Source organism: Rhynchophorus ferrugineus, unplaced genomic scaffold, assembly GCF_030347505.1.
Source record: "Rhynchophorus ferrugineus isolate W39M unplaced genomic scaffold, kcgeb_rfMv2 rfM3, whole genome shotgun sequence".
In the NCBI taxonomy this organism is placed as follows: domain Eukaryota; kingdom Metazoa; phylum Arthropoda; class Insecta; order Coleoptera; family Curculionidae; genus Rhynchophorus; species Rhynchophorus ferrugineus.
Genome location: NW_027472582.1, coordinates 67,792,397 through 67,820,189, shown reverse-complemented (window position 1 = coordinate 67,820,189; position 27,793 = coordinate 67,792,397). Strand labels below are relative to the sequence as shown.

Sequence of the window (27,793 nt, the reverse complement as noted above, 5' to 3'; positions counted from 1 at the left end):
CTTTCTTCCCAGCGATCAATCTTTTGAGATCTGAGAACAGCAAATAGTCGCTGGCAGTCAGATCTGGAGAATACGGTTGTTGAGGAAGCAATTCGAAGCCCAATTCATGGATTTTTGCCATCGTTTTCACTGACTTGTGACACGGTGCATTGTCTTGGCGAAGCAGCACTTTCTTTTTCTTCAAATGTGGCGGTTTTTCGGCGATGTCGTCTTTCAAACGGTCCAGTAACACTATAACATTATTCCATGCGTATCCCAAAATAGTGTACAGTCTACTCGGATTACTGTCGATTGGACTACAGAATGAAATGATGGAGCCATGTTTCACCCATTGTCACATATCGACGCAAAAACTCGGGTTAATTACGCTTAATCATCCTCAAACACTGCTCCGAATTATCAACTCGTCGTTGTTTTTGGTCAAAAGTGAGCTCGCGCTGCACTCACTTTGCACAGAGCTTTCTCATACCCAAATATTCGTGAATGATATGATGCACACGTTCACTTGATATCTTTAGAGTGTCTGCTATTTCATTCAATTTCAATTTACGGTCATTCAAAATCATTTTGTTAATTTTTTTTAATGTTTTCGTCAGTAACAACCTTTTTTGGGCGTCCACTGCATTCACCGTCTTCGGTGCTTACTTCACCACGTCTAAAGTTAGCATACCAATCCTTGATGGTTGATTTTCCTGGGGCAGTGTCCGAAAACTCGGCATGAAGCCAAATATTTGTTTCAACTGTATTTTTTCCATTCAAAAGGCAATATTTTATCAACACGCGAAATTCCTTTCCATTCATTTTTTCATCCAATTTATTCACAATAACAAAAGTTGCTTCACTCAAAATGCTATAATTCACAGACTAATGATCCGACAGCTGTCAAATTTATACACGCATCTTTTGAGGGTTAGGGCTAACTACATAACATAAGGATTTAATTCTAGTAGCGCCATCTGTGTGTAAGGCAGGGGGCTTTTCAATTAACCTGTTATATAGTAGAATATAAAATACGTGCAATAGATATGTTAAATAAGGTTCCTGTTTATTTTTAATTAGTTATTACAACTATTATGTACATATTTTATTTTAAAATGTTTTTTGTGTCAAAAAGTTTGATTATATTTTAAGTTTCAGTGAGTTCCTTAGTTACTTTTTGAAGGCGGTTTAATTTTTTTTGTTGTTAGCCGGCTTGGTGGCGCGGTGGTAAAGGCGATGGGACGGTCCTCCTACTGTTGCGATAGCCGCGGGTTCGAATCCCGCTGGGCCATGGTCGTAAATTTATGTTTGTGATTGTTCAAAATGTGTGAATATTCTAGGCAAGAGTGTAAAATCCGACAAGGAAAATGATCCCAGTCACGCCAGTAACCAGGCTGGGTAAGGCCGGATGTCTTCTGGGATGATTTCTAAAGTTGGTCACTCGCCAGTCGGTAGGGTTAATACTGAGGACCGTGGTTCGGAACCCACGTTAAGCTGTAGGTCCAGTCCAGATAAACCCATAGTTGTTAAAAGGAGACTTTAAAATATATTTTTAAAAAATTGTCAAAAATATTTTATTTGGTATTGACCACTTAAGTCTGAGCTATTTTGAATTATTGTCTGTTTGTAAATATATAATACTATTTTTTTATAAAATGAATAATTTAAATAAATAAAACTAATTCAAAATTTTCATAGTGTCTTTATTTATTCACAGTACTTTAAATTATGATAACGTTAAAATAATAAGTATTACAAAAAAATCAGTTTAAGTTTTTGTATTCAGCAGGTACAATTTGACGAAAAAGGCCATTTTAGGATATCATACAACAAAAATAAACTTATCACACTATGCTATTATCTAAAATAACTCACCTATACAAAAAATACCGGCATCAGTTAAAATTAATAAACCGCTTCGGGCTTCTTCAGTTCATAACCGAAGTTATTGAAAAATTCGGCGTTGCCCTTCTTCACGAACTCCTCGGCGTCCTTGAAATATTCGTCCCGGCCTTTGGCGTGAAGATGTCCGGCGTCCTCCAAGTCATGGGCGCCCTTTTCGGCTTTACCGGTTGCTCCGAACTCGCCTTCGAAATACACTTTCTTCGCGTGGCCTCCGTATTTGAATTCGCCGTTCTTGAAGTCTTTTCCGAGCTCGTAACCGCCGTGTCGCTCTTTATGGGCTGCGTCGTGATCTTCATCGAAGAACTCCTTTTTCTTCTTGTATTCGTCGAGTTTGTGAACGTCATGATGACCTAACCACAGAGTAAATAGAGATTTAACTTTTAATTTATGATTTAACAGTGTCTAGATGGCACTACAATCACCCTCTCGGTCCATTCAATTGGTTTGTTTGAATGGTGTAATTTTGATTTATTTAATTTAATTAGTTTGATTTATTTATTTCATTTATATGGTGGGTTCGTTGCTTTTTTTTATTTTGGAAAGCATTTTCCGTGTGCAGTACATAAAGAAGAATGCATTTTTCTACATTTCTGTGACTAAATTTACATCATAAATTAGAATATAACATTAAAAAACTGCATTGGCAATTCAAAAAAATTAAATAAACCCAAAAAATATAGCCAAAACAATTATATTAGATTTTTTTAATACATGGCCTTAATGTCGCATATCTCTAGTAATATTTACTCACTGAAGCGTTTCATCAGATTACATTTTTTACTACGAAAAGAGAAAAATGCAGCACAAGCTCATTGTATGGTATTCAAATCAATGTCAGTATCAAAATTGGCTTGGTCATGGTCAGCGAGTCACTGGAAAAGTCGATGAAATTCTTGGACGTACCCAGACGTATCAATCATTCTTAGACGTATTGAAATATTATCATTGATTTTTTTTTCTATTTTGTCTATAATTTTAAGGACTTATTATTTTACTGGCGTCATTTTTGAAACTTTTTATTAAATATTAGAAATAAATATTATTTCTATTTTGCATTTAACAAAGTCATAATAAGATTGGTATCTTCCAAGATGAATATTTAATATTTGATATTCAATATTTATTTTATTTGAAAATTCAATGAATATTCAAGTAAAAATAATTGTTTTCCAAGAGATTCTGGTCTAGAGGGAAAAATTCTTAAAATCTGCTACAATCTCCTCAAGCTTCCGAACAAAAATGTTTATTCTTTGCATTTCAGGTCCACAAAATGATTATGGACCCAAATGTGGAAATATTTCACTAACAGGTCAATTGGAAAGTCCCCGACCTGGCACATAGATGGCGCTACTAGAATTAAATCCATATGTTTTTTATTTATCCCTAACCCTCAAAAGATGCGTGTATAAATTAGACAGCTGTTAGATCATTAGTTTGTGAATTATAGCATTTTGAGTGAAGCAACTTTTCTTTTTGTAAAAAAATTGATAAAAAGGAATTTCGCTTCTTGATAAAATATTGCTTTTTGAAAGGAAAAAATACAGTTGAAGCAAATACTTGGCTTGATTCCGAGCTTCCGGGCACTGCCCCAAGAAAATCAATCATCAAGGATTGGTATGCGAAGTTTAAAGGTGTTAAACTGAGCACCGAAGACGGTGAAAGCAGTGGACGCCCAAAAGAGGTTGTTACCGACGAAAACATTTAAGAAATGCACAAAATAATTTTAAATGGCCTTAAATTGAAACTGAATGAAATAGCAGACACTCTAAAGACATCAACTGAAAGTGTACATCATATCATTCATGAATATTTGGATATGAGAAAGCTCTGTGCAAAGTGGGTGCTACGCGAGTTCACTTTTGACCAAAAAAAACGACAAGTTGATGATTCGGAGCAGTGTTTGAAGATGATCAAACATAATAAACCCGAGTTTTTGCATCAATATGTGACAATGGATGAAGCATGGCTCCATCATTTCACTTCGAAGTCTAATCGACAGTCTTCCGAGTGGACTACATACGATGAACCCGCTAGAATAATTTTCATTGACTACCTTAAAAAAGAAAGGCCATGAACAGCGACTATTACATAGCGTTGTCCAATAACGTTTGAAGGACAAAATCGCTGACAAAAACGGTCACATTTGAAGAAAGAAAGAGCTGCTTCACCAAGACAATGCACCGTATCACCAATCAGTGAAAACGATGGCAAAAATCCATGAATTGGGCTTCGAATTGCTTCCTCATCCACCGTACTCTCCAAATCTGGCCCCCAGCAACTATTTCCTGTTCTCAGATCTCAAAAGAATGCTCGTTGGGAAGAAATTTTCGTCGAATGAAAAGGTGATCGCCGAAACTGAGACAAATCGTACTACAAAAATGGTATCGAAAGGTTGGACGGTCGCTACAATCAGTGTATCAGCCTTGAAGGGAATTAAGTTGAATAAAAAAAACTAATTTTGTTAAAAAAATGTGTTTTACTATGGGAGGCTTTTCAATTGACCTGTTAAGTATATTCTTAACTTTAGCTTAAGTAGTTTAGATTTATCCTAATTTGGGAAAATTAAACTAATATAATAATCCCGTACTCGCCTTGCTTGTATATTAATGCAAGTACAACACAACAGTAGTAATAAATTAATTTGTAAATAGGATTGTAATAATCCCAAAACATTGTGCAATAAATAGGCAATAAAAGTGATAAATAACAATAATTTTTGGTAAAATTTCTATAAAACGTGTTCTTACCTTTAGTACTATGACCTTTAGCATAACTGCCACTATCTACAAAACTATAACCCTTCTCTCCATGCGAACCCTTATGTCCGGAGGCGTAATACCCGTCGTCATGATTGTGAGCCTTTTTGCTGCCACCTGAACAATAAACAAATCCTCAGTCGCCATAAAAACCCACGAAAGATAATCAGAATATATTATTACTGGACCTCGATGAACTCACCTTCTTCGGCGTACTCTTTTTGATGGCGCTCCTTATCGTGATGCCCCTGCAGACCTCGCTCGGCTTCGTGCTTGCTATCGTACGCTTTATTTCCGGCTTCTCCATGTTCAGAATGCTGAGCTTCATTGTAAGATTGTCCAGCACCTGTACAAACAAAAAAATTAGACGTTAAACATTTGAAATAATTGAAATTTTTTCCTAAATAATTTAAAATTCTGATAATTTATATAGATAGTAGTACTATGTAGTTATTTGAACTAAAGTTTCGTCGATATTATATAACGATCGTCGTATAAAATTCCTCGATTATTATATAAGGCTTATATAGTCCGAATATATGTAAATATTGTATATGTATCTAGTAGTTCTTAAAGTACTTATATTATTCTTTGTGTGACTAAAAGTATATTAATAATCCATCAAATTATCAGTATATAATAAATTTCTATTGTATAAACAAATGCTGAAACATATATGGACATACGGAGTTCACTTATGAGGATGTTCTGAAAAGAGTAACATAAACAAGATACAAATATTTCAGAACAAAGTCCTGAGAAGTATTGTGGGCGCACCCAAATACTACAGGACTGACTACCTACATCGAGACCTTCAGATACCGACTGCCACTCAGGAAATCAGTTGAACTGCAACGACATATGAGGATGGACTACATTATCATGTTAATATCGAAGTAATAGAACTGTTGGATAACACTATAACAGGACACAGACTCAAAAGGATCAAACCATTTGATATTTCGTACTATAGTGTAGTGATATGCATTTAATAGAAAAACAGTAATGTTAATACATAAACGTTATTACACTAGAGACTAAGACAGGGCCGATGCGTCTTGCTAAATATATACCAAGATTTAAGTTATTGCGGAGACAAACTGTAGGTTCGTCGTCAACGACTAGTAAGAATGTAATAAATAAATGTATCTAAAATCTAAATTTTATTAGTACGATAATTTAGTTTTTCTAATAATTAATTGAAATATATTATTTTTTTAGTCATATATTAATTACTTAATAAATAAAGCTAATTATCATATTTTATAACCAATAATGTAAACTGTAGGAAGTTCATAATAGATGCATTAAAATTTTACATCAAAACTACCAAAATCTCATAAAAAAATGGACCTTCTGCAGTCCATATATTTTCATATTTAAACTCAAGTAAGTGAAATATTAAAACTTTTACCATACATCTAATATCATCCATTTCATAATATTTGAACAATTTCATAATATTTTCGGTAAGATTTAACATAATTGTTTGTCTCTGCCTAGGTTGTTGAAAATTAATCAATACTGTTTATTCATATAATTACCATCTAACACAATTATGACACTGTATCCCAAGGTTTGCGTCTCATGGCTCAAGAAACTATATGACTTATAGTGGAAATAGTAAAACAGTTGCGTCCAAAAATATATGATGAAAAGGTTTTTATTAAATAATGATTATACAGTCAACAATGTATACGACAGTTTTTTCTTAATTACATAATTGTTGATGTAAAGTTAAGTAATAAAACTGACCTAAAAGTCTTTAATTAATAATATAGTTACAACAATGTTCCACAAATACTTAATAAAATTACTGTTATTAGTACTTTAAATTATACGCTCGATTAGCTAATCGAAGATTATCAGGAATATTTGATAGTATATTGTACATTTTAACATTTTAATCCTTTAAGTAATGTGACGTAATCAGTTGTTTCAATTGTTAAGGCTATAAATTATTAAAACTTCAACAATAAATTACAAATAATGGCATAACAACATATGCTAAATTACAAAAAATATCAGTCGTAAATCACTTTATATTATTAAGTGGCATTTTGTTTCTTTTTATTTGACTCTTGTCGCTTGAGATAACACAAAACAAAACATTAAAAATAGTATAAAGCAATATATAACTTAAAATAATAAGTATAATAAAAAAATAATTACAACAAAACTTAGATAAGTGTAATGAATTTAAACCAAACGAGAACAGTCATTGGTAATGAGATGGATCAATATAGAGGCACATGAGAAAAACTGAAGACAACAACAGGAAAATGTGATAAAAACATAATTATAAATGTACATAAATTATGAACGAAAGAAGTTGTAGAGGTAGGAAACTTGGCAGGTTTAGAAACTTTGAAACGATTTTATCACCACTAAACAGTCCTTACTGTTGGAAGACAAAGGGAGAGCTTTGAACTGCTGCTAAAACGTATTAAACCATTTATAGAAATACCAGATTTCCAGTTTGGATTTCGAAATCAGCACTCGACAATCCACCAGCTGTACAGGGTAACAGCGGTTTTTGAAAAGGCATTCGAAGAAAAGAAATACTGCCCGCAATATTCCTCGAAGTCTCACAAGCTTTTAACTGGGTATACCATTCTCAACACTTAAACCTATTTCAGTAGGAGTTCCGCAGGGTCATGTCTAGAGATCACTCCTGTGTCCTGAAGAATCTGCTCGAAATCAGAAGATTGAAGCAAACCAAACCACACCATACTTGTATTCTTAACTTTAGTTTAAGTAGTTTAGTTTTACTTTCATTTTGGAATTATATACTGATGTATTAACCCCGTAGTCGTTTTGCTTATTTATTAATGCAAATACAACAGGACATTAGTATAAAATTAATTTTGTAAATCAAGACCGTACTAAGCATATTTAATGTAAGATGTAATTAACACAAAAAATACAGAATTTGAAACCATTATTTTCCTTCTAGGGTCCAAGTGTTTCGAATTATAAGTCAATAAATCATTATTTGTAATGTTTTTTCTTCTCTTGTTTAATGAAAAGTAAAATGGTATATAGATAACAAAAAAAGATTTAAAAAGTAATTAAAAATTTCAATATAATATAAAAAAAACAAAAGCAAAACTTATTAATGCATATATAACCACAATAGTTTAAATAATTAAAAATAATTTAATTTAATTTAATTTAGCGTAAAATTTAGATTAATTGCAGTAAATAATTACATTAAATTTTCCAGTTAAAACAACATCAAATAGATAAATTCTTTATTGATTTTCAACTTTTTTGCAAGCAGTTATTAATCCTTATCAACTTTATCATACATCCCAGTATATAAAGATAAATTAATAGTTTTTTTTTTATTTTCTATTTTTTTACTGACGAGCGAACAACTTAGAATCATCCCAGAAGACATCCGGTCTTACCCGGCATGACTGAGATCATTTTCCTTGTCGGGAATTCGTTTTGCATTCTTGCCTAAGGCAATCACAAATATTAAACAATCATAAACATAAATTTCCACGACCACGGCCAGCAGGATTCGAACTCGCGACTATCGCAACAGTAAGTCGCCCGTCCTGTCGCCTCTACCACTGTGTCAACCAATCCAGCGATTAATAATATTTAATGTTATTAAATTAAAAGAGAATAAATAAGATAATAAGATAATATAGTTATTCATAGGTTCGAAAATATAATTTTTGGACTCGATACACTATATAAAGTTGGTCTAGCACATGGGATATTCAACCTACAGTAACATGATCATTTAAAAACAACTTGCAATAGCCTATAAGTTCTACTAAACCCGTCGATAATCCAAACTTAGTGCCTTCTGACTACCAGTTATTTTGGTCGATTTTGCAGAATGATCTTAGCGAAATACGCTTTAATCCAATCTCTAAGCTCGAAATAATTTGAATAATGTTGTGTTGAATGGTGAGAATACTTATACATACAATTATGATGATAATAATATTATTATATTAATTTAGTGCATTAATATCAATGGCAAATGATGTTGTCATTACGTGAAATATGAAAATATCATTATTACCTTGTACGTAATGTTTACTATCGTCAGCAAGTAAGTCAAAATCAGCTGGTTTAGAGAAAACACCGACAACACAAAGACCGAGACAACAAACAATCAGTAAATTCCTCTTCATTATTGAAACACGTGGAACTACAAATCAAACTCCAACACGAACTGTTGTCAAATAATGGGAATGTACTCCATTTTATAGTAATGAAGAACTTATACATTATCCGGCATTGAACTACATTAAAAAAGACAAAAACTATGTATATTTCGAAATCTTATTATAGTGGTCGAACCCAAAAGGTTAGTTTATTTCGTACGATTGATTGGTCACAAGTAATCAACGAAGGCGAAGTTCAATTTTGCGGTTAACACGTTGTGCAAGATGAAAACGATCTGAAATCGAAATTACATCGTTTTCTCTATATCGACGATTCTAGACTGCGTGAAAACAAAAATCTGATTTTCCCTACAAATATATACTGACATAACAAACTATTTTTTCATTATTTAAATCCAAGTTAAGCTTAAAAACTCGATATTATTAAGTTGTGCATGTATTTAGCATCAACTATATCTATTGAAGAAAATGAACAGTATCAATGTAATAGTACGGGAGCCAGCAACTTAGAGAAAACACGAATTTCAAGTAAGAGAATCTTTAGGCATTTGATCTCTTTCGGTCAGCACCCGACCCATCCAGCTGGCGGAAGGGATTTGGAATTAATTAAAAGTGGATCTTTTTTTTAATGACTTTTGAAATTATTTAATTCATTGCCAGACATTTTTATGATTATTTATAATGTGCCAGGCACTACTTTTTTCTATAAAAAAAATTCAAATTATTTCAGTACTGTTGTAATTTTTATATGACATTATTTAAATATTAAAATACAGAAAATTAATTTGCCAGACAACAATTCTATTGTTAAATAACAAGGAACACTGATTAAGTGCGGAAAATAAAATAGGTATGTTGAAAGAGTGCTGTCAGTAGATATTTAATATTTGTATATCGATTTCGATATTTTTTTTAAAATATCGATTTATCGGAGAAAAAAATATTGAAATCTTTTGCATATATATATGGTGGCGGATTAGAATCCTGCCGGGACATGGTCGTAAATTTACGTTCGTGATTGTCCTTAGGCAAGAGTGCAAAATCCGACAAGGAAAATGATCACAGTTACGCCAGTAACTAGGCTGGGTAAGACCGGATGTCTTCTGGGATGAATTCTACGTTGGTCACTCGCCACTCTGTAGGCTTAATGCCGTCAGACCGTCATTCGGAGCCCATGTTAAACAGTTGTAGGTCAAATCCAGATAAACCCTCGTTGGTAAAAGGAGACTTTAAAATATATAAATATAAAAAATATATCGATATATCGGTCAAAAAAATATCGGCTAAAAATTTCGATATATACCGATGTTAAGCCTATCAAAAGTCATTAAAAAATTATCCATTCTCAATTAATTTAAAAATTGAGTATTTTACAAGTACAGCAACCAGCCAGGTGAGCCGGGTTCTGACCGAGAAAGTGAAAGAGATGATATGTTACAAGATCAGCTTACTAAGGGTGTTGGCCACCGAAAAAAATATTTTAAAAAATTTTGATATATCGTTTTCGATATATTTAAAAATATATCCGAAGAAAAAAAAAATATCGATATATTTTTTGCAACAAGTATAAAAAAATATCGATATTTGACGAAAAATATATCGATATATTTAGGAAAATATAAAAATAGTGAAATATTTGCCTAAAAATATATATTTTTCCAAATATTTTAAAGAATAGTGATATTTTTATGAACCTTCAAAATTAAGCACCAAAATTCACTAAACCTTTTAAATTAAATACTAATTTTAAAGGTTTATTAAAAATTATTTTTAATTTATTTTAAAAATTATCGAAAAATAACGACTAAAAAGGTATCCATATTTTTTCATAAAATTTCGATATATATATATATATATATATATATATATATATATATATATATATATATATATATATATATATATATATACATATCGATATTTTTTGGCATCCCTACTGCTTACCTGAAATACTCTCTCAGAAACGCTGCTATCTCTTGGACAATAAATAACTGCTATATTTGGTTTTAACAACTGGTTTTAAATATTTTTCAATGGTTAATTGGATCAATTGAACGACTTATTGTGACAAAAAAAAGACGTTGAACAGAATTATGAAGACTACATCTTCACAGCTCGAATGAGAAATTCTATCACCCAACTTACTCTCCAGACATAGCACCTCCTGTCATTGTTCCATTGTTTGACTGACACTCGGTTTCAAAAGGTTGAAGAAGTGTAAAAATACATTGCTAATTGGGCTGCTTTCAAGTTAACGTAGTTCCTTCAATAAAATATGGACACGAAAATATTTTGATTAATATAGGGCGTTTCCACATCTGCCGGCACCGACAAGGAACCGACACGACACCGATATCGGTGGACCTGTAATCTCACGTAAACAAATGGAACCGTTTCACTCTCGCCGATATATCGGTATAGTGTCGGTGCCGATTTTTATTGTGTACAAATATATTTTTAAGGTTTAAAGAGGAAAATGTCTAGCTTTAAATATGATGTAACACTAACTGAATTAGTGGAATCAAAGTCTTCTATATGGGACAACACTAATGAAAATGATAAAAACAAAATATGGTGCCGTGTCGGTGTCGTGTCGGTGCCGCCAGATGTGAAAACGCCCATATACTGACCAATTATTCTCGATAAATAGCGTCTTAAGGTGTTAAAATGATCATAATATATAAGGGAACAATCATGTCAGCATAAAATAACAAACCAATTATTTTTACATAAAGAGATTATCTCTTACATATTATACATAGCCAAATATCGTCTTAAATAAATAAATATTATGATTAAATAAATTAAATGACATAATAAGAACAGAATAGCAAATTGCGGTTTTCCACATTTTATTACTGTTAAACATTAATGTCTAATACTTTAAAATAAATGCAACGTAGAAATAATTAAGTTAATTGGCGTCAATAATTTGTTTTGATTGTTTTTTAACCTATCAACTTGTTTCGCATTTTAACAAGAAAAAAATATGACAATTAAATAATTTTCCTAGAGATAACCGTACAATTACATTTACACATTATTTCAGAACGATGGCATGTTTCTTTGTGATGAAATTGACGTAAATCGATTTTTTCTCAGTTATTTTGAAACGCCATTTATTTATCCAGTTCGGTACTCAAGCCAAAGTATACCTCGCCAAAATATTGGCAGTTGGTTTACAATTATTTTTTAGTTCGATTGTATCATTGGGACTGATATTTTGGACCTTAAGCGCATTGGTATACAATTAATTCAACAAGTACAAGACCGATCGAAACATCGAAAAAGTGCGCCAAATTTTATTTTCTATTTTAACATTTTATAGTATTTTGAAAAACAAATTCAAGAGATAAAGGTATTTTTTTACTAATTCCATAATTACAAAATAAAATGTTATTGACTATATGAAATATAACACATATTTATGTTACATAAATACACCTTAATAATACAATAAAAATGTTGTATCTTCAGAGAAAAATCAATTTTTTATGTTTTTTATTTTAATGTTTAAAATAACCTTTGTATTTCATATACAATTTTTTTGTTGGAACTAGTTTTCATTACCAAATTAATTTCTATTATCCCTGAGAAACATAATCATTACTGCAATGGAATATTTTATTTACGTTATATATAAAAGCTATATTATATTTACTTTACAAGAAAGTAATAGTAATACGTCATATACACCAATATTGTGGTTTTTGGTCTATTAGAGACAAGGTTGATTTAAGCAATATACTTTCATATTTCAATTCGTCTAATATTAATATTTTTTTCTTTAACACCTGAACATTTAAGAAACAAAACATCTAAATTTATTTATTTTGGTTTTTAACATTAGATAACCAATTATACTTCAATATATCAATTCAGCTAGTGACATTTAAGAAGTAAATATAGGTTATTTATTTATTTTCTTATATTTAAATATCAATTTCAAAGTTTAAAAGGCTTATCTAGCCTAAATGGAAAACAATGGAGTTATATTTTGTCCTATTATTAGTTCCATACAAAAAATGGCACTATATGAGACCAAATCTGTAAGTAATGATAAATAAATAAATGTTTTATTATAAGAAATATACTAACTTTATTATGTTATAAGAAATATTACTTAGTGGGGTCAAATAATACGCAAACACGATTTCGTGTATTGAAAATAGACCGTACCGACCCAAAAGATCTAGAAATTATAGATGATAAAGTCGAGTACTCTCCTGAAGAAATTCACATTCTTGTAAACATGATAGAGTCTGGCAATCGTAAAGGTAGTGGAGGATTTTCCAAAGTAATATCAGCTTTTGGAATTGTTGGTAAAACATGCTTTATAAGTTGCATTATATGAAGACTGGGAATAATGCTTCCAGGCTTTATAAAGTTCTTGGAGGGATATTATATTATACTTATCACAAAGAGACGTAAAGTTGCAGTTATTGGACACCATACAATTTATAAAATAGAAGATACAACTATGATTTACATTCCACATGAGTCAGTTAGAGTGATACATCCAGATGAATCAAGATATGTGAAGATGTTCCAAAGTATAGATTTAGCAAGTAATTTTTATTTTAGGTAAAATTGTAAATATTTATTCTATAAAACAAGACCACTTATATGTAAAGTTATATTTTAGTTATAGTTATGATTTAACTCACAGTTTACAACATAATTTTACTGAACCGAAAAATTTTTCAACAAGAAATGATAGCACAGATTCAGAAGACAATGTACCAAACACGGATAATTCCAAATTATTGGGAACCTCTATAATTTCACAGGGCTCAAATGGTAGTGATAATAAAGAAACTCAATATTTTGGCATCAGAACTCATCCACATAAAAAGTTTGTTTGGAATTTGCATTTATTATCTGAAGGTTGTATTATTGCCTGAGTGCTGTACAGTGCTTAACAGTATTGTAATTTTTAGTGTTAAAATCTGAATTACATCCTAATTGGGTTTTATTTATTACTCATGGATTTATAGGGCAAAGCAACATAAATGTTTATGGAAGGCCTATTTATCTTACTCTTATAGCCAGAAGGTGAATTATTTATGTTTTAGTGTTATTTATGTTAAATGCCACTATATTACAGATCAAGTAAATATGCTGGGACAAGGTTTCTCAAGAGAGGCGCAAATTTTCAAGGCGATGTAGCAAACGAAGTTGAAACAGAACAAATAGTACATGATTCATGCATTTCATCATTTACTAAAAGTCACTTTACCTCTTTTGTACAAATGAGAGGCTCAATACCAGGTATTTTATGTTTTAGCAACTCTAGTTTAAAAAGTTTGATATTTTATGAAATACTGACTAAATTCAATTAAACATTAGTAATATAGCCGAAGACGGATTTACCGCGAACATATGTAGAATAAAATTATTTAAACAACAAAAATAAATAAATAAATAAAACAAAATAAATTAATTAAATGTAGTACTGGATTTGAAATTAACTCACCTGTGTTTTTCAAAAACACATAATGTAATAATTTTATAATTTGACATTTTAACATTTGACGTATTTGAAAACAAATGAATGAGACAATAAGGGAAAAATAACATACTATGTAGTAACTATGGTTGATATGATAAACTTTTTAGGTCACTGGAAACAAGAAATGGGGAAAATGGTGGCAAAACCGGCCATTACTATAGACTTTTATGACCCATTTGCTGAAACTGCTGGTGCCCATTTCAATGAGTTATTGAAGCGTTACGGCGCTCCGATAGTAATTCTGAATCTCGTGAAAAAACGGGAAAGAAAACCCCAAGAAAGCATGCTGAGTGATCAATTAAGTTCTGCGGTAAAATACTTGAATCAATTTTTACCTGTTGAACATCAGATTATTTATAAAACGTTCGATATGGCGAGAAAAAATAAGAGTAGCGCGAACGTAATGAAGAAATTAGCCGGCATAGCGAAAAACGCCGTTACAAAAGTTGGGATTTTTCATAATCAGCCACAGTATTTCTCACAAAGAAATTCTACTATCATAGGACACAGAGAAAGCATTTTTAGCAGTAGACAAACTGGTGTTATCAGGACCAACTGTGTCGATTGTTTAGATAGAACAAATACCGCACAATTCGCCATCGGTAAGCAGATCAACTTCAAACCACTGTTTAAGAAAAACATGTTATTTCAGGTAAATGTGCTCTTGGATTCCAACTATGTGCACTAGGTATATTAGACACACCGAACTTGGAGTTTGATACAGATTGCGTTCGAATGTTGGAATCCCTGTATGAGGACCATGGAGATACTTTGGCTCTGCAATATGGCGGGTCTCAGTTGGTACATAGGATAAAAACCTACCGCAAAACAGCCCCCTGGACGTCGCAAGGAAACGATATCATGCAAACCCTCAGTCGCTACTATAGCAACACCTTTTCAGATGCGGAAAAACAGAATGCAATTAATTTGTTCTTGGGTTTGTTCAAACCGGAAGAAAACCAACCGCAGATTTGGGATTACGTGAACGACTACTATTTCCATCATAAACCGATCATCTTTAGTCTGAAGTCGTTGACACAATGGTGGGATCAAGGAGTGTTTAAGTGTTTACCTTATGCTTATAATGATGTGACCAAATCATGTTTTGAACTGATACAAGTACATTCCAAAGATGTCGAAATGATAGATTCATATGTTGATTATTACAGGTATTTGATAATCCTATCCTTCATTTTAAGCCATGTTATTATATACGAAAGTGGTATTTTTGATGTTTCTGGAAGATATAACTTTAAGAGATTAATCAATCATTTTTTAATCAAAATTTAATGGTAGGATTTCAGGGTAATAATAAAAAAGATGATTTTCTAGATAAAAAGAAATGTATTAAAATAAAGCACCTTTGTCGAATTTCCCGCAATATTTATGTTTAAAGGATGAAATTTTTTACAATTGATTCATGGTGACTGTACACCCAATTTAAGCAGTCCCATGAAATATTTTTCAGTCTAGTCCCAGTCAGTTACTTCAATAATTATTCATTATACAAAAGCAAGATAGTCGCCCTTTTAAAATGTATAATAAAATTAACTTCAAGCACTTTATTTGACTAGGGTTAAATTTTAACTATCAAGTTTTTTATTATTTGACGAACAAAACTCTTCTTCAACTCTTGTTGCTCACGTCTAATTAGCTCTAATAAAATATAGAATTGACTTTAACACTGCTTTACACTACTTTTAAACACAACAAAAATATGTGATTAAGTGTTTGTTATTGTATTGCTCTTTAAGACACTTTATTGGAGGTTTTTTTATTAGCCAAATCAAAATATTTTTCTCTAGGACCATTTTTTAAGGTCATTTTGATTGAAGAAGCATCTTGGGAGGTAAAGTTTCAACTGCCATTTCTAAATATTTCTTCAGCGACGCTGAAGAGCAATCAAGCAATCCTTGTTCTCTTATAAAACACTGAACAATCCAAATTTTTATGAAATTAGCACTGGCCTTTCATCATTTGGTCTTTTTAAAATCTAAAATTCCATTTTGTGACTGCTAGTTATTTTATTTCAAGCCACATGAAGTCAGGGCTTTGGACGATGTTTTTGCCTTCACTATTAGTAATTTAATAAAGGATTTCATGCCGAACTACACTGTAAATTATAGTGGTATGATGGGTTGGGGATAGATTTTCAACTGCCATTCCTAAGAATATCTTCAGCAAGGCTGAAGAGCAATCATCATCCTTGCCCTCTTTATAAAATACCGAAAAATCTAGGTTTTTATGAAATTAATGCTGACTTCATCATTTGGTCGTTTTAAAATCTAAAATCCTATTTTGTGACTCCTAATTATTGGATTTCAGGCCATATGAAGTCAGTGCTGTGGACGATGTTTTTGCCTTCACTATAAGTAATTCAATAAAGGATTTCATGCCGAACTGCACTGTAAATTATAGTGGTATGATGGTTTGGGTATAGATTTTCAACTGCCATTCCTAAGAATATCTTCAGCAAGGCTGAAGAGCAATCATCATCCTTGCCCTCTTTATAAAATACCGAAAAATCCAGGTTTTTATGAAATTAATACTGACTTTTCATCATATGGTCGTTTTAAATTCTAAAATCCTATTTTGTGACCCCTAATTATTGGATTTCAGGCCATATGAAGTCAGTGCAGTAGACGATGTTTTTGTCTTCACTATAAGTAATTCAATAAAGGATTTCATGCCGAACTGCACTGTAAATTATAGTGGTATGATGGGTTGGGGATAGATTTTCAACTGCCATTCCTAAGAATATCCTCAGCAAGGCTGAAGAGCAATCATCATCCTTGTCCTCTTTATCAAATACCGAAAAATCCAGGTTTTTATGAAATTAATGCTGACTTTTCATCATTTGGTCGTTTTAAAATCTAAATTCTTATTTTGTGACCCCTAATTATTGGATTTCAGGCCATATGAAGTCAGTGCAGTAGACGATGTTTTTGTCTTCACTATAAGTAATTCAATAAAGGATTTCATGCCGAACTGCACTGTAAATTATAGTGGTATGATGGGTTGGGGATAGATTTTCAACTGCCATTCCTAAGAATATCCTCAGCAAGGCTGAAGAGCAATCATCATCCTTGCCCTCTTTATAAAATACCGAAAAATCCAGGTTTTTATGAAATTAATACTGACTTTTCATCATATGGTCGTTTTAAATTCTAAAATCCTATTTTGTGACCCCTAATTATTGGATTTCAGGCCATATGAAGTCAGTGCAGTAGACGATGTTTTTGTCTTCACTATAAGTAATTCAATAAAGGATTTCATGCCGAACTGCACTGTAAATTATAGTGGTATGATGGGTTGGGGATAGATTTTCAACTGCCATTCCTAAGAATATCCTCAGCAAGGCTGAAGAGCAATCATCATCCTTGCCCTCTTTATAAAATACCGAAAAATCCAGGTTTTTATGAAATTAATACTGACTTTTCATCATATGGTCGTTTTAAATTCTAAAATCCTATTTTGTGACCCCTAATTATTGGATTTCAGGCCATATGAAGTCAGTGCAGTAGACGATGTTTTTGTCTTCACTATAAGTAATTCAATAAAGGATTTCATGCCGAACTGCACTGTAAATTATAGTGGTATGATGGGTTGGGGATAGATTTTCAACTGCCATTCCTAAGAATATCCTCAGCAAGGCTGAAGAGCAATCATCATCCTTGTCCTCTTTATCAAATACCGAAAAATCCAGGTTTTTATGAAATTAATGCTGACTTTTCATCATTTGGTCGTTTTAAAATCTAAATTCCTATTTTGTGACCCCTAATTATTGGATTTCAGGCCATATGAAGTCAGTGCAGTAGACGATGTTTTTGTCTTCACTATAAGTAATTCAATAAAGGATTTCATGCCGAACTGCACTGTAAATTATAGTGGTATGATGGGTTGGGGATAGATTTTCAACTGCCATTCCTAAGAATATCTTCAGCAAGGCTGAAGAGCAATCATCATCCTTGTCCTCTTTATAAAATACCGAAAAATCCAGGTTTTTATGAAATTAATACTGACTTTTCATCATATGGTCGTTTTAAATTCTAAAATCCTATTTTGTGACTCCTAATTATTGGATTTCAGGCCATATGAAGTCAGTGCTTTGGACGATGTTTTTGCCTTCACTGTTAGTAATTCTATAAGAGATTTCATGCCGAACTGCACTGTGAACTATAGTCCATTTGCTGTACGTACAAGACCGGACAAGCGCCGAGAAGATGTGATGCACAAGGGAAATACAATCAAGAGCCCTTCAGTTACCGGACAGAGTTCAACCAGCTCGACAACATCTAGCCCGAGGTTAGTCCGAGAACAAAAATAACTGAATCATGATTGAGTGGCTTTGTTTCTCGTTCATTACTTCTAGCTCCAGTAATAAAGAAGACTCATCAGATGATGAAGAGAGCTTAAATTCAGACAGAAACACTGAATCATTCTCGAAAGCCAGTACTCCAGAACCAATTACTTTTAAATCGTTGTTCCCCTCGACTAAAGAAGTATATGGATTCGTAATAAAGAAACCCAGCCATGAAGACATTCTAACTTATAAAAGGTTGGTATTGAGGTAAAACAATCAATCACTTGGTTTAATAACATACCAAATGTTTATAGGTACGTTTTGACTGGAAAAAGAGCAAATGGAACTACTTTAAACGTACTTTCTTTTAACAAGTTTGATATAAAACCTGTTAGTCACTTTTCCAATGATACAACCTGCGAAGTAAAACCACCAACCGTTAGTCAAAAATCAATCGAAGTATATAAAAACTATGTTAATCTTGGTATCTATGGGCCACAAAAACCTAACGAAGCAGATATGGAAGTTTACAGAAAATATGCCAGTCTGAAATAAATATTAGGAGGAAAGCAAAAACAATACTTAAATATATAATCGCAAAAACCACTATTATTATGTATTTATTTAAAATAAAATATTAAAAATTACTTTTCACTATTTTTTTATGAATCCCATTTAATGATATGGATACATTGGTATATGAAATCAATTATTACTAAAATATCACTAACTAAACCCAGCCATGCTTTGTTGTGGCTTAGTCCGATATTGGTTGAAAGGCCAGAAATGTACCTAGAAAATATATACATTTACAAACAAATTTATTGTGTACAAAATTAACCCACATCAGATTAAACATACTTAAACTATGCATTTTCTACCCAAACCTTTTTGTTTAGTAGACTATTGTCATATACTCCCCTAATTGTTATTAAGATTACTTACTCAACATAAAATAATAATAAATATAGATAATTAAGACTTATAATCTGCTAAGAGTATCCTTTACTAAAAGTAGCTTTCAATATAATACAATAGTATGGGAGTTAGAGAAATAAAAACAACATATTCAGGATTAAACATGTATTAAGTTAAAAAAAACTCTTACATTATGCTGTTCATGTAAGAATAAGCGAACAGTAAATTATCTATTTCAGCTTCTTCTTTGGGCGAAGATTGTTGGTATGTCCACATTTGGTCTTACGGCAATTGGTAGCCCTTGGATGTAATCTTGCATAACATTTACGGCAAATCATTTTGTCACAGTTATATTTTTGTGCAAGAATACGAAGAGATGGTTCAATAATACCACCTCTTAATCTCAAGACCAAATGGAGAGTCGATTCCTTTTGGATATTGTAGTCCGAAAGAGTACGGCCATCTTCTAATTGCTTACCAGCAAAAATAAGACGTTGTTGATCTGGAGGGATGCCCTCCTTGTCTTGGATTTTAGCTTTCACATTTTCGATAGTGTCTGAAGGTTCAACCTCGAGGGTTATAGTCTTTCCTGTGAGTGTTTTCACAAAAATTTGCATTATGGCGTTCTAAAAGGCAAAACAAAATTTTATGTCAGGGTGAAATTGACATAACCTGAAGCTGAGAGTCAAGCTAAAGCTATATTTACTTAAAAAAGAAAATTCGTAATAAAAATCTTCTTCTATCTTAGCAAAGATTAGTTTAACAAATATATTTAATGCTGCAAAATAATTAATTGCTGCAATTTTATAAGAAAAACTTAAAACTTACCGATGCTCAAAACATGTGCCACAGCTATCTCGACAAAAAGAAGTTGTATATCAGAAAACTGTTTTAACAACCGTCAAACTGAATAATAGTTAGTTGCCTACTCTATTGATAAAATCGATAATAATTAAGAAAAGGAAAGCAACTTTAAAGTTGCTTTCCTTTTCTATAAGCAACTGTAACAAATAATTTTTAGGTATTAGATTCTATACGAGAAGTTACTTAGATGTATATATGCAAATACATTAAAATATATAATTATAAACTTTTTATGAAGTTTGTTCAACCAGATATACAACATTGTTAATGAAAATTCAACTTTATCCAAGATTTTCTTTTATTATTTAACGACAAAAATCATAGTTATGACATTTTATGCATTTTACATCATATATATATATATATATATGTATATATATATATATATATATATATATATATATATATATATATATATATATATATATATATATATATATATATATATATATATATATATATATATATAGCTGTTTGAAAACTGTAGCATAGCAGAACTTAAAGGTCTGCTTGGTTAAATAATCTTCCTAAGTTAATTGAATAAAATATTCTTTAATTCTTATAAGTATATATTGTTTTAAATAATTATGGTGTTACTTCTTTTAACATTAGAAAGAACTAAGGCTAAATTATTCATTATATGTATAGTATTAAAAAAAATTGTATATGGGTATGCAACTAAACATACAGACATTTTGAACAAAATTAATTTAAGTTTTTTACTAAAATTGACTTCTTTAATTTATTATCATTATACTATATATCTATACAAACATTTTTTCAAATTTTGATAGAAATAGGTAATCGTTTTTTAAAAACTCATCATCTTGCTCCATCCGTTAGCGTTCACTTGAACTTTGAGTACCAAATTAAAAGAATCCTATCTTCTATAATTCGATAATGTTTTTAATGCGTTTTAATAACTTCAGATGTCCCTGTTATTTTATAGTAATAGGGTGAAGCAGTAGATGTCTCACACGAAGCACACTTGTTATAGTAATTTTTTGAAGCAATAGAGGGCACAGGATAATCAAAATTCTTTTATCTCATATAAAAATTAATATATTTATTAAATATATTATTGCAGGTATAAGTAGTATAATACATAGCATTAATCGTCATAGATAGGAATCAATTAATTCCTTGCAAATAAGCTGATAACTTTATTATAAACTATAGTTGGTGCGTGAATGCCGAACATATAATCTAAATGGTTGAATTTATAGTCGCTCAATAGGATCGTTCCTTTGCACCCCTTGGTCATTTGAGAACAGAGCTTCTGGACATCGGTTGCAGCCGATAACCAATCATTTTTACTGTACAGCATATAGGTTGGAGCTGTTATTTTGCTCAAGTCATAACTTGGAGGGAATAATGATCCATATTTACTCATATTTATCAGCAGCCCCCAGTCGTACTGTCTGAATTGACCTAAAAACAAATTACGAGTTGATCATATAATAGTTATTTTAGTAGATGTAATTGTAGTATCCCAATTGTAGTATATCAACAAAAAAGTGATAGCCGATGATATGACAATGACACACTATTAGCTATAATTACTATCATATTATTAGTTAAAATATAGATATGGCACTAAAGAGAATGATAAAAAAGTATTACAAATCTGTGTTAAAACAATAAATTTGTATGAATAAAAGTTAATATATCTGTGAAATGAGTATAAATATAATGATCATGTTTTAAATTTATACAGGAGATGTATTTTATATTTCGGGATTTGACATTAAAAATATTTTTCTCAAGTAGTGATATTAATTTAGCAGAATCTCATGACGTAAAAGGTATCTACGACATCACCTGAGTTAATTTCTTGAGCATAATGCATTAATTGTTTCGTTGATGCCCCAGCGGGAGTATATTTCATCATGATGGGCAGCAATGTGGTGTTCATTTCATCTCTGCTGAATCCACATATAGCAAAAAGTGCATTGGTGCACAGTAACTGGGTAATTGAATCTTCTTTGCATACTACATCGGACATGACATTTTTAATAAAGTCGTCGTTGGGAAAAAACTCATTGATTCCAATGATATTGAGCAAAATCTGTAAGCACAAGAAAAATTAAATGAAAATCTTATAATTATAGTTGAAGATTGATTAAAATTTACAGGGCAAGGCATCATTTGGTACAATAGGTACTCGTTTTATAATCAAACATTTCTTTTCTCATTTTATTCTAGTTAAAAAGAATGCTGTCTGATTAGTTGGAATACGTAAACGAAAGTTATAACTCTAACCTATAAACATTGGTGGCGGTGTAATTAACTGTAGTTTTTTAGTTGTACTATAATGTTAAAATAAATTATTTTTGATAACATTTTTCTTCAATTTTTTTATTTAAATTAGAATGTTGTTATATGTTAAAGCCAAACTGAACTGAAACTCAGAGTTGATGCGGCAACATTGCGACGTTTTGATGTCACAAATTTAGATGACGTATGTACAAATAACTTTGAACAGTCTATATGTGGTTTCAGTGGCATTATCAAAAACAAGCGAACAGATGGCACTCTTGATTGATGTGGCAACACTTCTTACCTCAAGTGATGAGCTCCAGAAGGCCATGATTTTCATCAAGGGACTGGTCATATGGTTCATGAATGCAATCGGCGCCAAGCTGACGTGCGCTTTGATTTTGTCGTTGTATTCTGGCAATGATGACGTCATTACGTAGAATGTGGTTGTTCCTTGAGAATGTCCCGCATAATATACCTAAAATCATCAAGATAATTATCGATTAATAGCGGGAAATCCATTTTGTATTACCGATTCCACTTGCGTAGTTTCTAAAACATAATCAATCATGGCTGGAAGGTCAATAACCCCGATTTCGTGCCAAGAGAATTGCCAAAACGACGAATCCTTATCTGGGTTGTAGTTGACGTGGGCTCTGGACTGGGTGTTTCCTCTGGCGTTACCCATCCAGACGTCGTAGCCCGCATCAGCTAACATATATGCTAAAACAAAAGATAATTGATAGTATCTTGCTTGGTATTATCAAATAAATACTAATTATACCTAAACCTTTTCCAGGTCCTAAAACTACCCAGTCAGCAGATGATGACAGGATGCCATGTTGAAGATAAGCCACTCTTCCAAGATTTTTGCTGGTTTTACCATGCGGAATGCGATGTAATTTAAGAATGTAGCCATCCGATGTGGTGACAGAGTGGGTTTCTACTGGATAACCATCATTTTCAATTAAGTTTTCCTAAAATAAAAACCAAAATAAAATTGGTCCATTTAGAAATTGGTGCTTCATCAAAAATAATGTCAACAAATGGCTTAATGAATTTTAATGAATAGGCTTGATGTTAATGAATAATCTATAATTTGTACACGTTATAATCTATAATTTTTTTAATATAAAATTGTAAAAACTACTTTATGAATCGTAGAAGTGACATCAGGTTTGAAAATACTACTTCGAACGCTATTAAATTTCAGTTAAGAATCTCGAACTAAACTTCTAAGACCCATCTGGATACTTATAAAAAAAATGATAATTATGTGATGGTGCAATTCAAATTTTTTCATATAAAACAAATCGCTCTTTGTGCCTTGAGCTATCTAGTTTCTTTTAATATATATTCATTTTGCTAAAAAATCCTTTTTTAAATTTACTGCGCATTGATTAATTAGCACGTCTTAATCAGTTATTCCTTTATTCAATTATGAATTCAGCAAAATCACATTGTTTTAGTGATACATAATTGTAAGAAAATCTTGGATAAAGTTGAATTTTTTAGTTCATTATCACTAGAAAAATTGTGCGTAAAAAACAACTGAAAAACTATCCAATTCATTGTCTTCAAGCCAATGTCAAGTGCGCATTAAATGACCGAATGTAATAATTATTTTGAAAGATAACAAGAAACGATTGTAAAGATGCAGGAGATTACAAGCACCAAGGTACTTTTGCAATTAAAATCTTAAACTACAGCACATACAAAATGTTCCTTCAATGGTCAACTATTTGTTATAACCTAGTGAACTGGGATACAAACACCTTCAAAAAAAATTAGTAAAAATAGGTTTAAAAAAATATCCAATATTTGAGGTTATGTATGGTACATAAATGACATATACATCAAAGATTCTAAAAAGAAACTAAAGAGTAAATATAAAAAGAACTGCATAGTGAAAGTAAAGAAATATTAAAATATATAAATAATAAAAGTTCTTAATTTTATCTGTTTAATTTATTTAAAAATTAATGAAAAATTTAATTTAATGTTTGATAGATTTCAGTTCACAAAAGTTAAATGGAATTAACAAATCTAAACACATTTCAATCTATAAGATGTACTTAGTTTTATAATAAATGGATTTCACTATAGAAAAAAAAAATATATATGGCTTATATAGTTATTTTTATTAACCATTCATATTATTGAAAAATAGTAAGAAACCAGTTAAAATGTAAAGTAAAACTAAACATACTTTAATCTATAAATTGTGCAGATTCTGAAAATGTAATGTAGCTCATATATTAAAATTAATATATTCTCTGAAATACTACGTTATAATATGTATTTATGAAAATTAGAAAATTCATTGATCGAATATTGTTGTGGTTGGATTTTTAAATAAGTTTAGTTATTTATAACTGTAATAAATGGCATGAAATAATAAAATTTATAGTAAATGAAAACTTATCAATAGATTATACAATTTCATATTTGCTTTGATCTATAAGTAAATCGACTGTGTCAATAATTATTGTTTTTCAGTTGATTGATTGTCCTTGACCGAAAACAATTTACGTAAAAATGATAATTTTTTTAAAAAATGTATGTTTATTAACAATTGAATGATTTTAAATGATGGAAGAATATTCACGCCTGACTTACCACCGTGTAGTTTGCAGCATCGAGCAGTTCGATTTCGTGAAGAATATGAGAAACAAGCTCGTCGTCGGACTGTTGAACGACAGCGCCATTTATTGCCACTACCAAACCAATCAACAATAGCAGGCACTTCATTTTAAGTGATTCGATTCAGTTTGTCCGAAATCGAGAGTGCCAAGCTGTGAAATGAAGAGCAGGTGGGAAATTGTTGTGTTTTATACCCAGTGTCCATCATTTTTTTTTCAATAAAACATTTTGATAACGTATCATCGAAGATTATCGGACCTAGAGGGGTGTTTGTACATGTATCGAAATATACTTAATGAAATTATTAGATAAAGTGCTACTCAATAATAAATATTCTTAATCTTTTTGAATTTTTTATTTGTTACAGATCGCAATGCAGAAAAATAACATCTTATCTACTAGTACATAGTTTATTTAGTATTTTAAGCCTTTTTTCAGGATTACTAATTAATTTTCGATATGACCTTTATAGACTCAAATGTTCAGTTACTAAACAAAGTACGGTCATTACTTCTCGTCTTTCTCGCAGCGTAGTATTCTGAAAAATGAACTTTTGATAGAGCCATTTTTCTATAAATTTAATATTCAAAAGAGCTATCCCAAAACCTTTAAATTTTTGCATATTTTTGTAATATAGAAATGCTTTTCTGTCAGACCCATCATCGATCGAATGATGATATTGGAGGAAGCAATATCTGGCCAATATGGCATGTGGTCTATGTTATATTAGACTACATTTTCATGTAGGTCTTCACATCTTTTGTAACATATAGTATATTCAAAGTTGTTTGTATATACGTCATCAAGATGTTTTATGTATCGCCTGCCGCAATTTGTAAATTCGTTTTAGAAGCAGACAATATTTTCCTTCTCACTTTATTCTAGTTAAAAAGAGACATAATGCTGTATGATTAGTTCGAATACGTATACGAATGAGCCTGTCAAAGTCGCCCGGTTGTCAGACGTATGCAAAATTCTTGAAAACAATAGTGATAAGAGGATATAACTATAATCTATAAACTATAGTGGCTGTATAATTAACTGTAGTTTTTAGATGTACTATAATGTTAAAATAAATTATATTTGATAACATTTTTGTTCCATTATTTTATTTAGTTTAAAATTTTGTTGTATGCCTACAGAACGTCCACATTTTCATTTAGTTGGACTTCCCTGGAAGTTGAAATATGTTAAAGGGTTTAAAGAACAAGATCTATTTTAATTGAAAAATAATTTACTTGAAAACATTATTTTATTTAACAGAAAGATGAGGCGACTAATTGAACGGAGATACAAAGAGATACTATAGATAAAAAGAGACCAACCCGTCTTACTTGTTCATCATTCAGGTAGTAAAAAAAACAGATTGCCGGAGAGTCAGGCTATATTATATATCACCTCTCTCTTAAAGAAACGGCCACAAGGATGTAGGTGGTTGTCATTTCGTCTGAACAGCTTATAGTTGTCGTACAATTATGTTGAAGTATCTCCTATAGCTTCGTCCACCAGTATGCATTTGAGAATCTTCGAAAGGGCGCTGTTTCTGCTCAAATTGCCATGGTGTCCCTCTATAGAATGGTTTTCCAGCAGACAGAGCTACTGCATCTTTGGTGGCTGTTCGCTCTAAACTGCAAGCTTTTGCAAGACTAGGGGTGTTTTCAAAGCTTGAGCGTTTCTTACTTGGAATATTTTATGGCTAGGGGATGTAGAGTACCTTCAATCTTTTCAAGGTCACTTTTTGTTTGTAACGTGAGTTACAGCTTCAGCTACGACACTTTTGCGCGAACTCCACTTAACTACACCAAGAAACGCTTGGAATAATTGGACTAGTTAACGGCTAGAGATCAGTCGTACCGACCGACTCGAAAAGAATGGGCCAGCATTGGAAAAGCGAGGGAATATAGTTTCATATAATTTATTCTTTTATGTGGTTTATTCTATGCAGGAGAATGTGCATGCTCCAAATCCTGAGATGTTGTGGACCATTGTATCCTGGATATTATTAAAGGTTATTTTGGATCATTCAGTCACTGACCATCGTTTAGTTCAGACGTGCCACCATCAACTGCCGAAGCCTGGTCTTTAGATAACACTGCTGCCAATCCCTATTATCTACTGTAATTCGAACGTAAAAACCGCAGTTTGATTTTGTCCTACCTCCATTCACCGAGCCCTATAAACAACCCTAAAATACTACACCAAGGAACGCTTCGAGTAACTGCGGAACGATGGCCAATCCAACGTCAACCTGTCTTCTTTTCTTGATAATCAATTTGATTCCAGTTAATTGACTGAATTCAGAATAGAACACTACTCCTACACACTGTGCCAGTAATAATATGTGAAAAGGTTTAGAAAACAAAAACTATTGATTTACGTGATATATATATATAACCCGCCTAAATGCAGATCAAAATTAATATTATTTAACAATACTGGGGCAAAATAAATATACAAAGAAATGAGATTTTTAGGTAAAAAATTGAATAGAGTCATTAACAAG

The 27,793-nt window shown here is 31.5% G+C and overlaps 4 protein-coding genes across 5 annotated transcripts; 1 reads left to right on the top strand and 3 right to left on the bottom strand.

Moving 5' to 3' along the window:
- Positions 1–1,665: 1,665 nt before the first annotated feature.
- On the bottom strand, positions 1,666–8,899 carry LOC143192750 (uncharacterized). The gene is made up of 4 exons (XM_076398300.1): positions 8,686–8,899; positions 4,843–4,986; positions 4,632–4,757; positions 1,666–2,234 (listed from the first exon to the last, which is right to left on the bottom strand). Exons 1-4 carry the CDS (start codon positions 8,795–8,797, stop codon positions 1,885–1,887), a joined length of 732 nt encoding a protein of 243 aa, XP_076254415.1. The 5' UTR covers positions 8,798–8,899; the 3' UTR covers positions 1,666–1,884.
- A 3,767-nt stretch (positions 8,900–12,666) lies between these two features.
- Positions 12,667–19,253, top strand: FIG4 (polyphosphoinositide phosphatase FIG4). 2 transcript variants are annotated; one of them, XM_076400027.1, is made up of 11 exons: positions 12,667–12,840; positions 12,906–13,113; positions 13,168–13,375; positions 13,437–13,678; positions 13,732–13,846; positions 13,899–14,062; positions 14,411–14,905; positions 14,956–15,472; positions 18,393–18,608; positions 18,676–18,861; positions 18,921–19,253. In XM_076400027.1, the coding sequence occupies exons 1-11, from the start codon at positions 12,766–12,768 to the stop codon at positions 19,159–19,161; spliced, it is 2,667 nt and encodes an 888-aa protein (XP_076256142.1). In that variant the 5' UTR covers positions 12,667–12,765; the 3' UTR covers positions 19,162–19,253. The 2 variants fall into 2 exon arrangements, with proteins under 2 accessions (XP_076256142.1, XP_076256143.1); XM_076400028.1 differs by lacking the exons at positions 18,393–18,608; positions 18,676–18,861; positions 18,921–19,253 and adding an exon at positions 16,629–16,837 and having other exon boundaries at positions 12,676–12,840.
- A 421-nt stretch (positions 19,254–19,674) lies between these two features.
- RpL40 (Ribosomal protein L40) lies at positions 19,675–20,474 on the bottom strand. Its single transcript, XM_076400029.1, has 2 exons — positions 20,353–20,474; positions 19,675–20,150 (listed from the first exon to the last, which is right to left on the bottom strand). The coding sequence occupies exon 2, from the start codon at positions 20,139–20,141 to the stop codon at positions 19,755–19,757; it is 387 nt and encodes a 128-aa protein (XP_076256144.1). The 5' UTR covers positions 20,142–20,150; positions 20,353–20,474; the 3' UTR covers positions 19,675–19,754.
- Positions 20,475–21,427: 953 nt separating this feature from the next.
- Positions 21,428–25,482, bottom strand: LOC143193920 (lipase 3). The gene is made up of 6 exons (XM_076400359.1): positions 25,267–25,482; positions 23,432–23,624; positions 23,180–23,370; positions 22,952–23,125; positions 22,210–22,456; positions 21,428–21,819 (listed from the first exon to the last, which is right to left on the bottom strand). The coding sequence occupies exons 1-6, from the start codon at positions 25,396–25,398 to the stop codon at positions 21,524–21,526; spliced, it is 1,233 nt and encodes a 410-aa protein (XP_076256474.1). The 5' UTR covers positions 25,399–25,482; the 3' UTR covers positions 21,428–21,523.
- Positions 25,483–27,793: the final 2,311 nt, after the last annotated feature.

Coding starts and splice junctions, on each gene's coding strand:
- LOC143192750 (XM_076398300.1), bottom strand. CDS start 8,797: ATGAAGAGGAATTTACTGATTGTTTGTTGTCTCGGTCTTTGTGTTGTC. Junction 4,987..8,685: donor TAGTAAACATTACGTACAAG/GTAATAATGATA, acceptor TTGTTTGTACAG/GTGCTGGACAATCTTACAAT. Junction 2,235..4,631: donor TAAAGGTCATAGTACTAAAG/GTAAGAACACGT, acceptor CTCTGTGGTTAG/GTCATCATGACGTTCACAAA.
- FIG4 (XM_076400027.1), top strand. CDS start 12,766: ATGGAAAACAATGGAGTTATATTTTGTCCTATTATTAGTTCCATACAA. Junction 15,473..18,392: donor TCATATGTTGATTATTACAG/GTATTTGATAAT, acceptor ATTGGATTTCAG/GCCATATGAAGTCAGTGCTT. Junction 18,862..18,920: donor GACATTCTAACTTATAAAAG/GTTGGTATTGAG, acceptor AAATGTTTATAG/GTACGTTTTGACTGGAAAAA.
- RpL40 (XM_076400029.1), bottom strand. CDS start 20,141: ATGCAAATTTTTGTGAAAACACTCACAGGAAAGACTATAACCCTCGAG.
- LOC143193920 (XM_076400359.1), bottom strand. CDS start 25,398: ATGAAGTGCCTGCTATTGTTGATTGGTTTGGTAGTGGCAATAAATGGC. Junction 23,371..23,431: donor AGGACCTGGAAAAGGTTTAG/GTATAATTAGTA, acceptor CTTTTGTTTTAG/CATATATGTTAGCTGATGCG. Junction 23,126..23,179: donor AAACTACGCAAGTGGAATCG/GTAATACAAAAT, acceptor TGATGATTTTAG/GTATATTATGCGGGACATTC.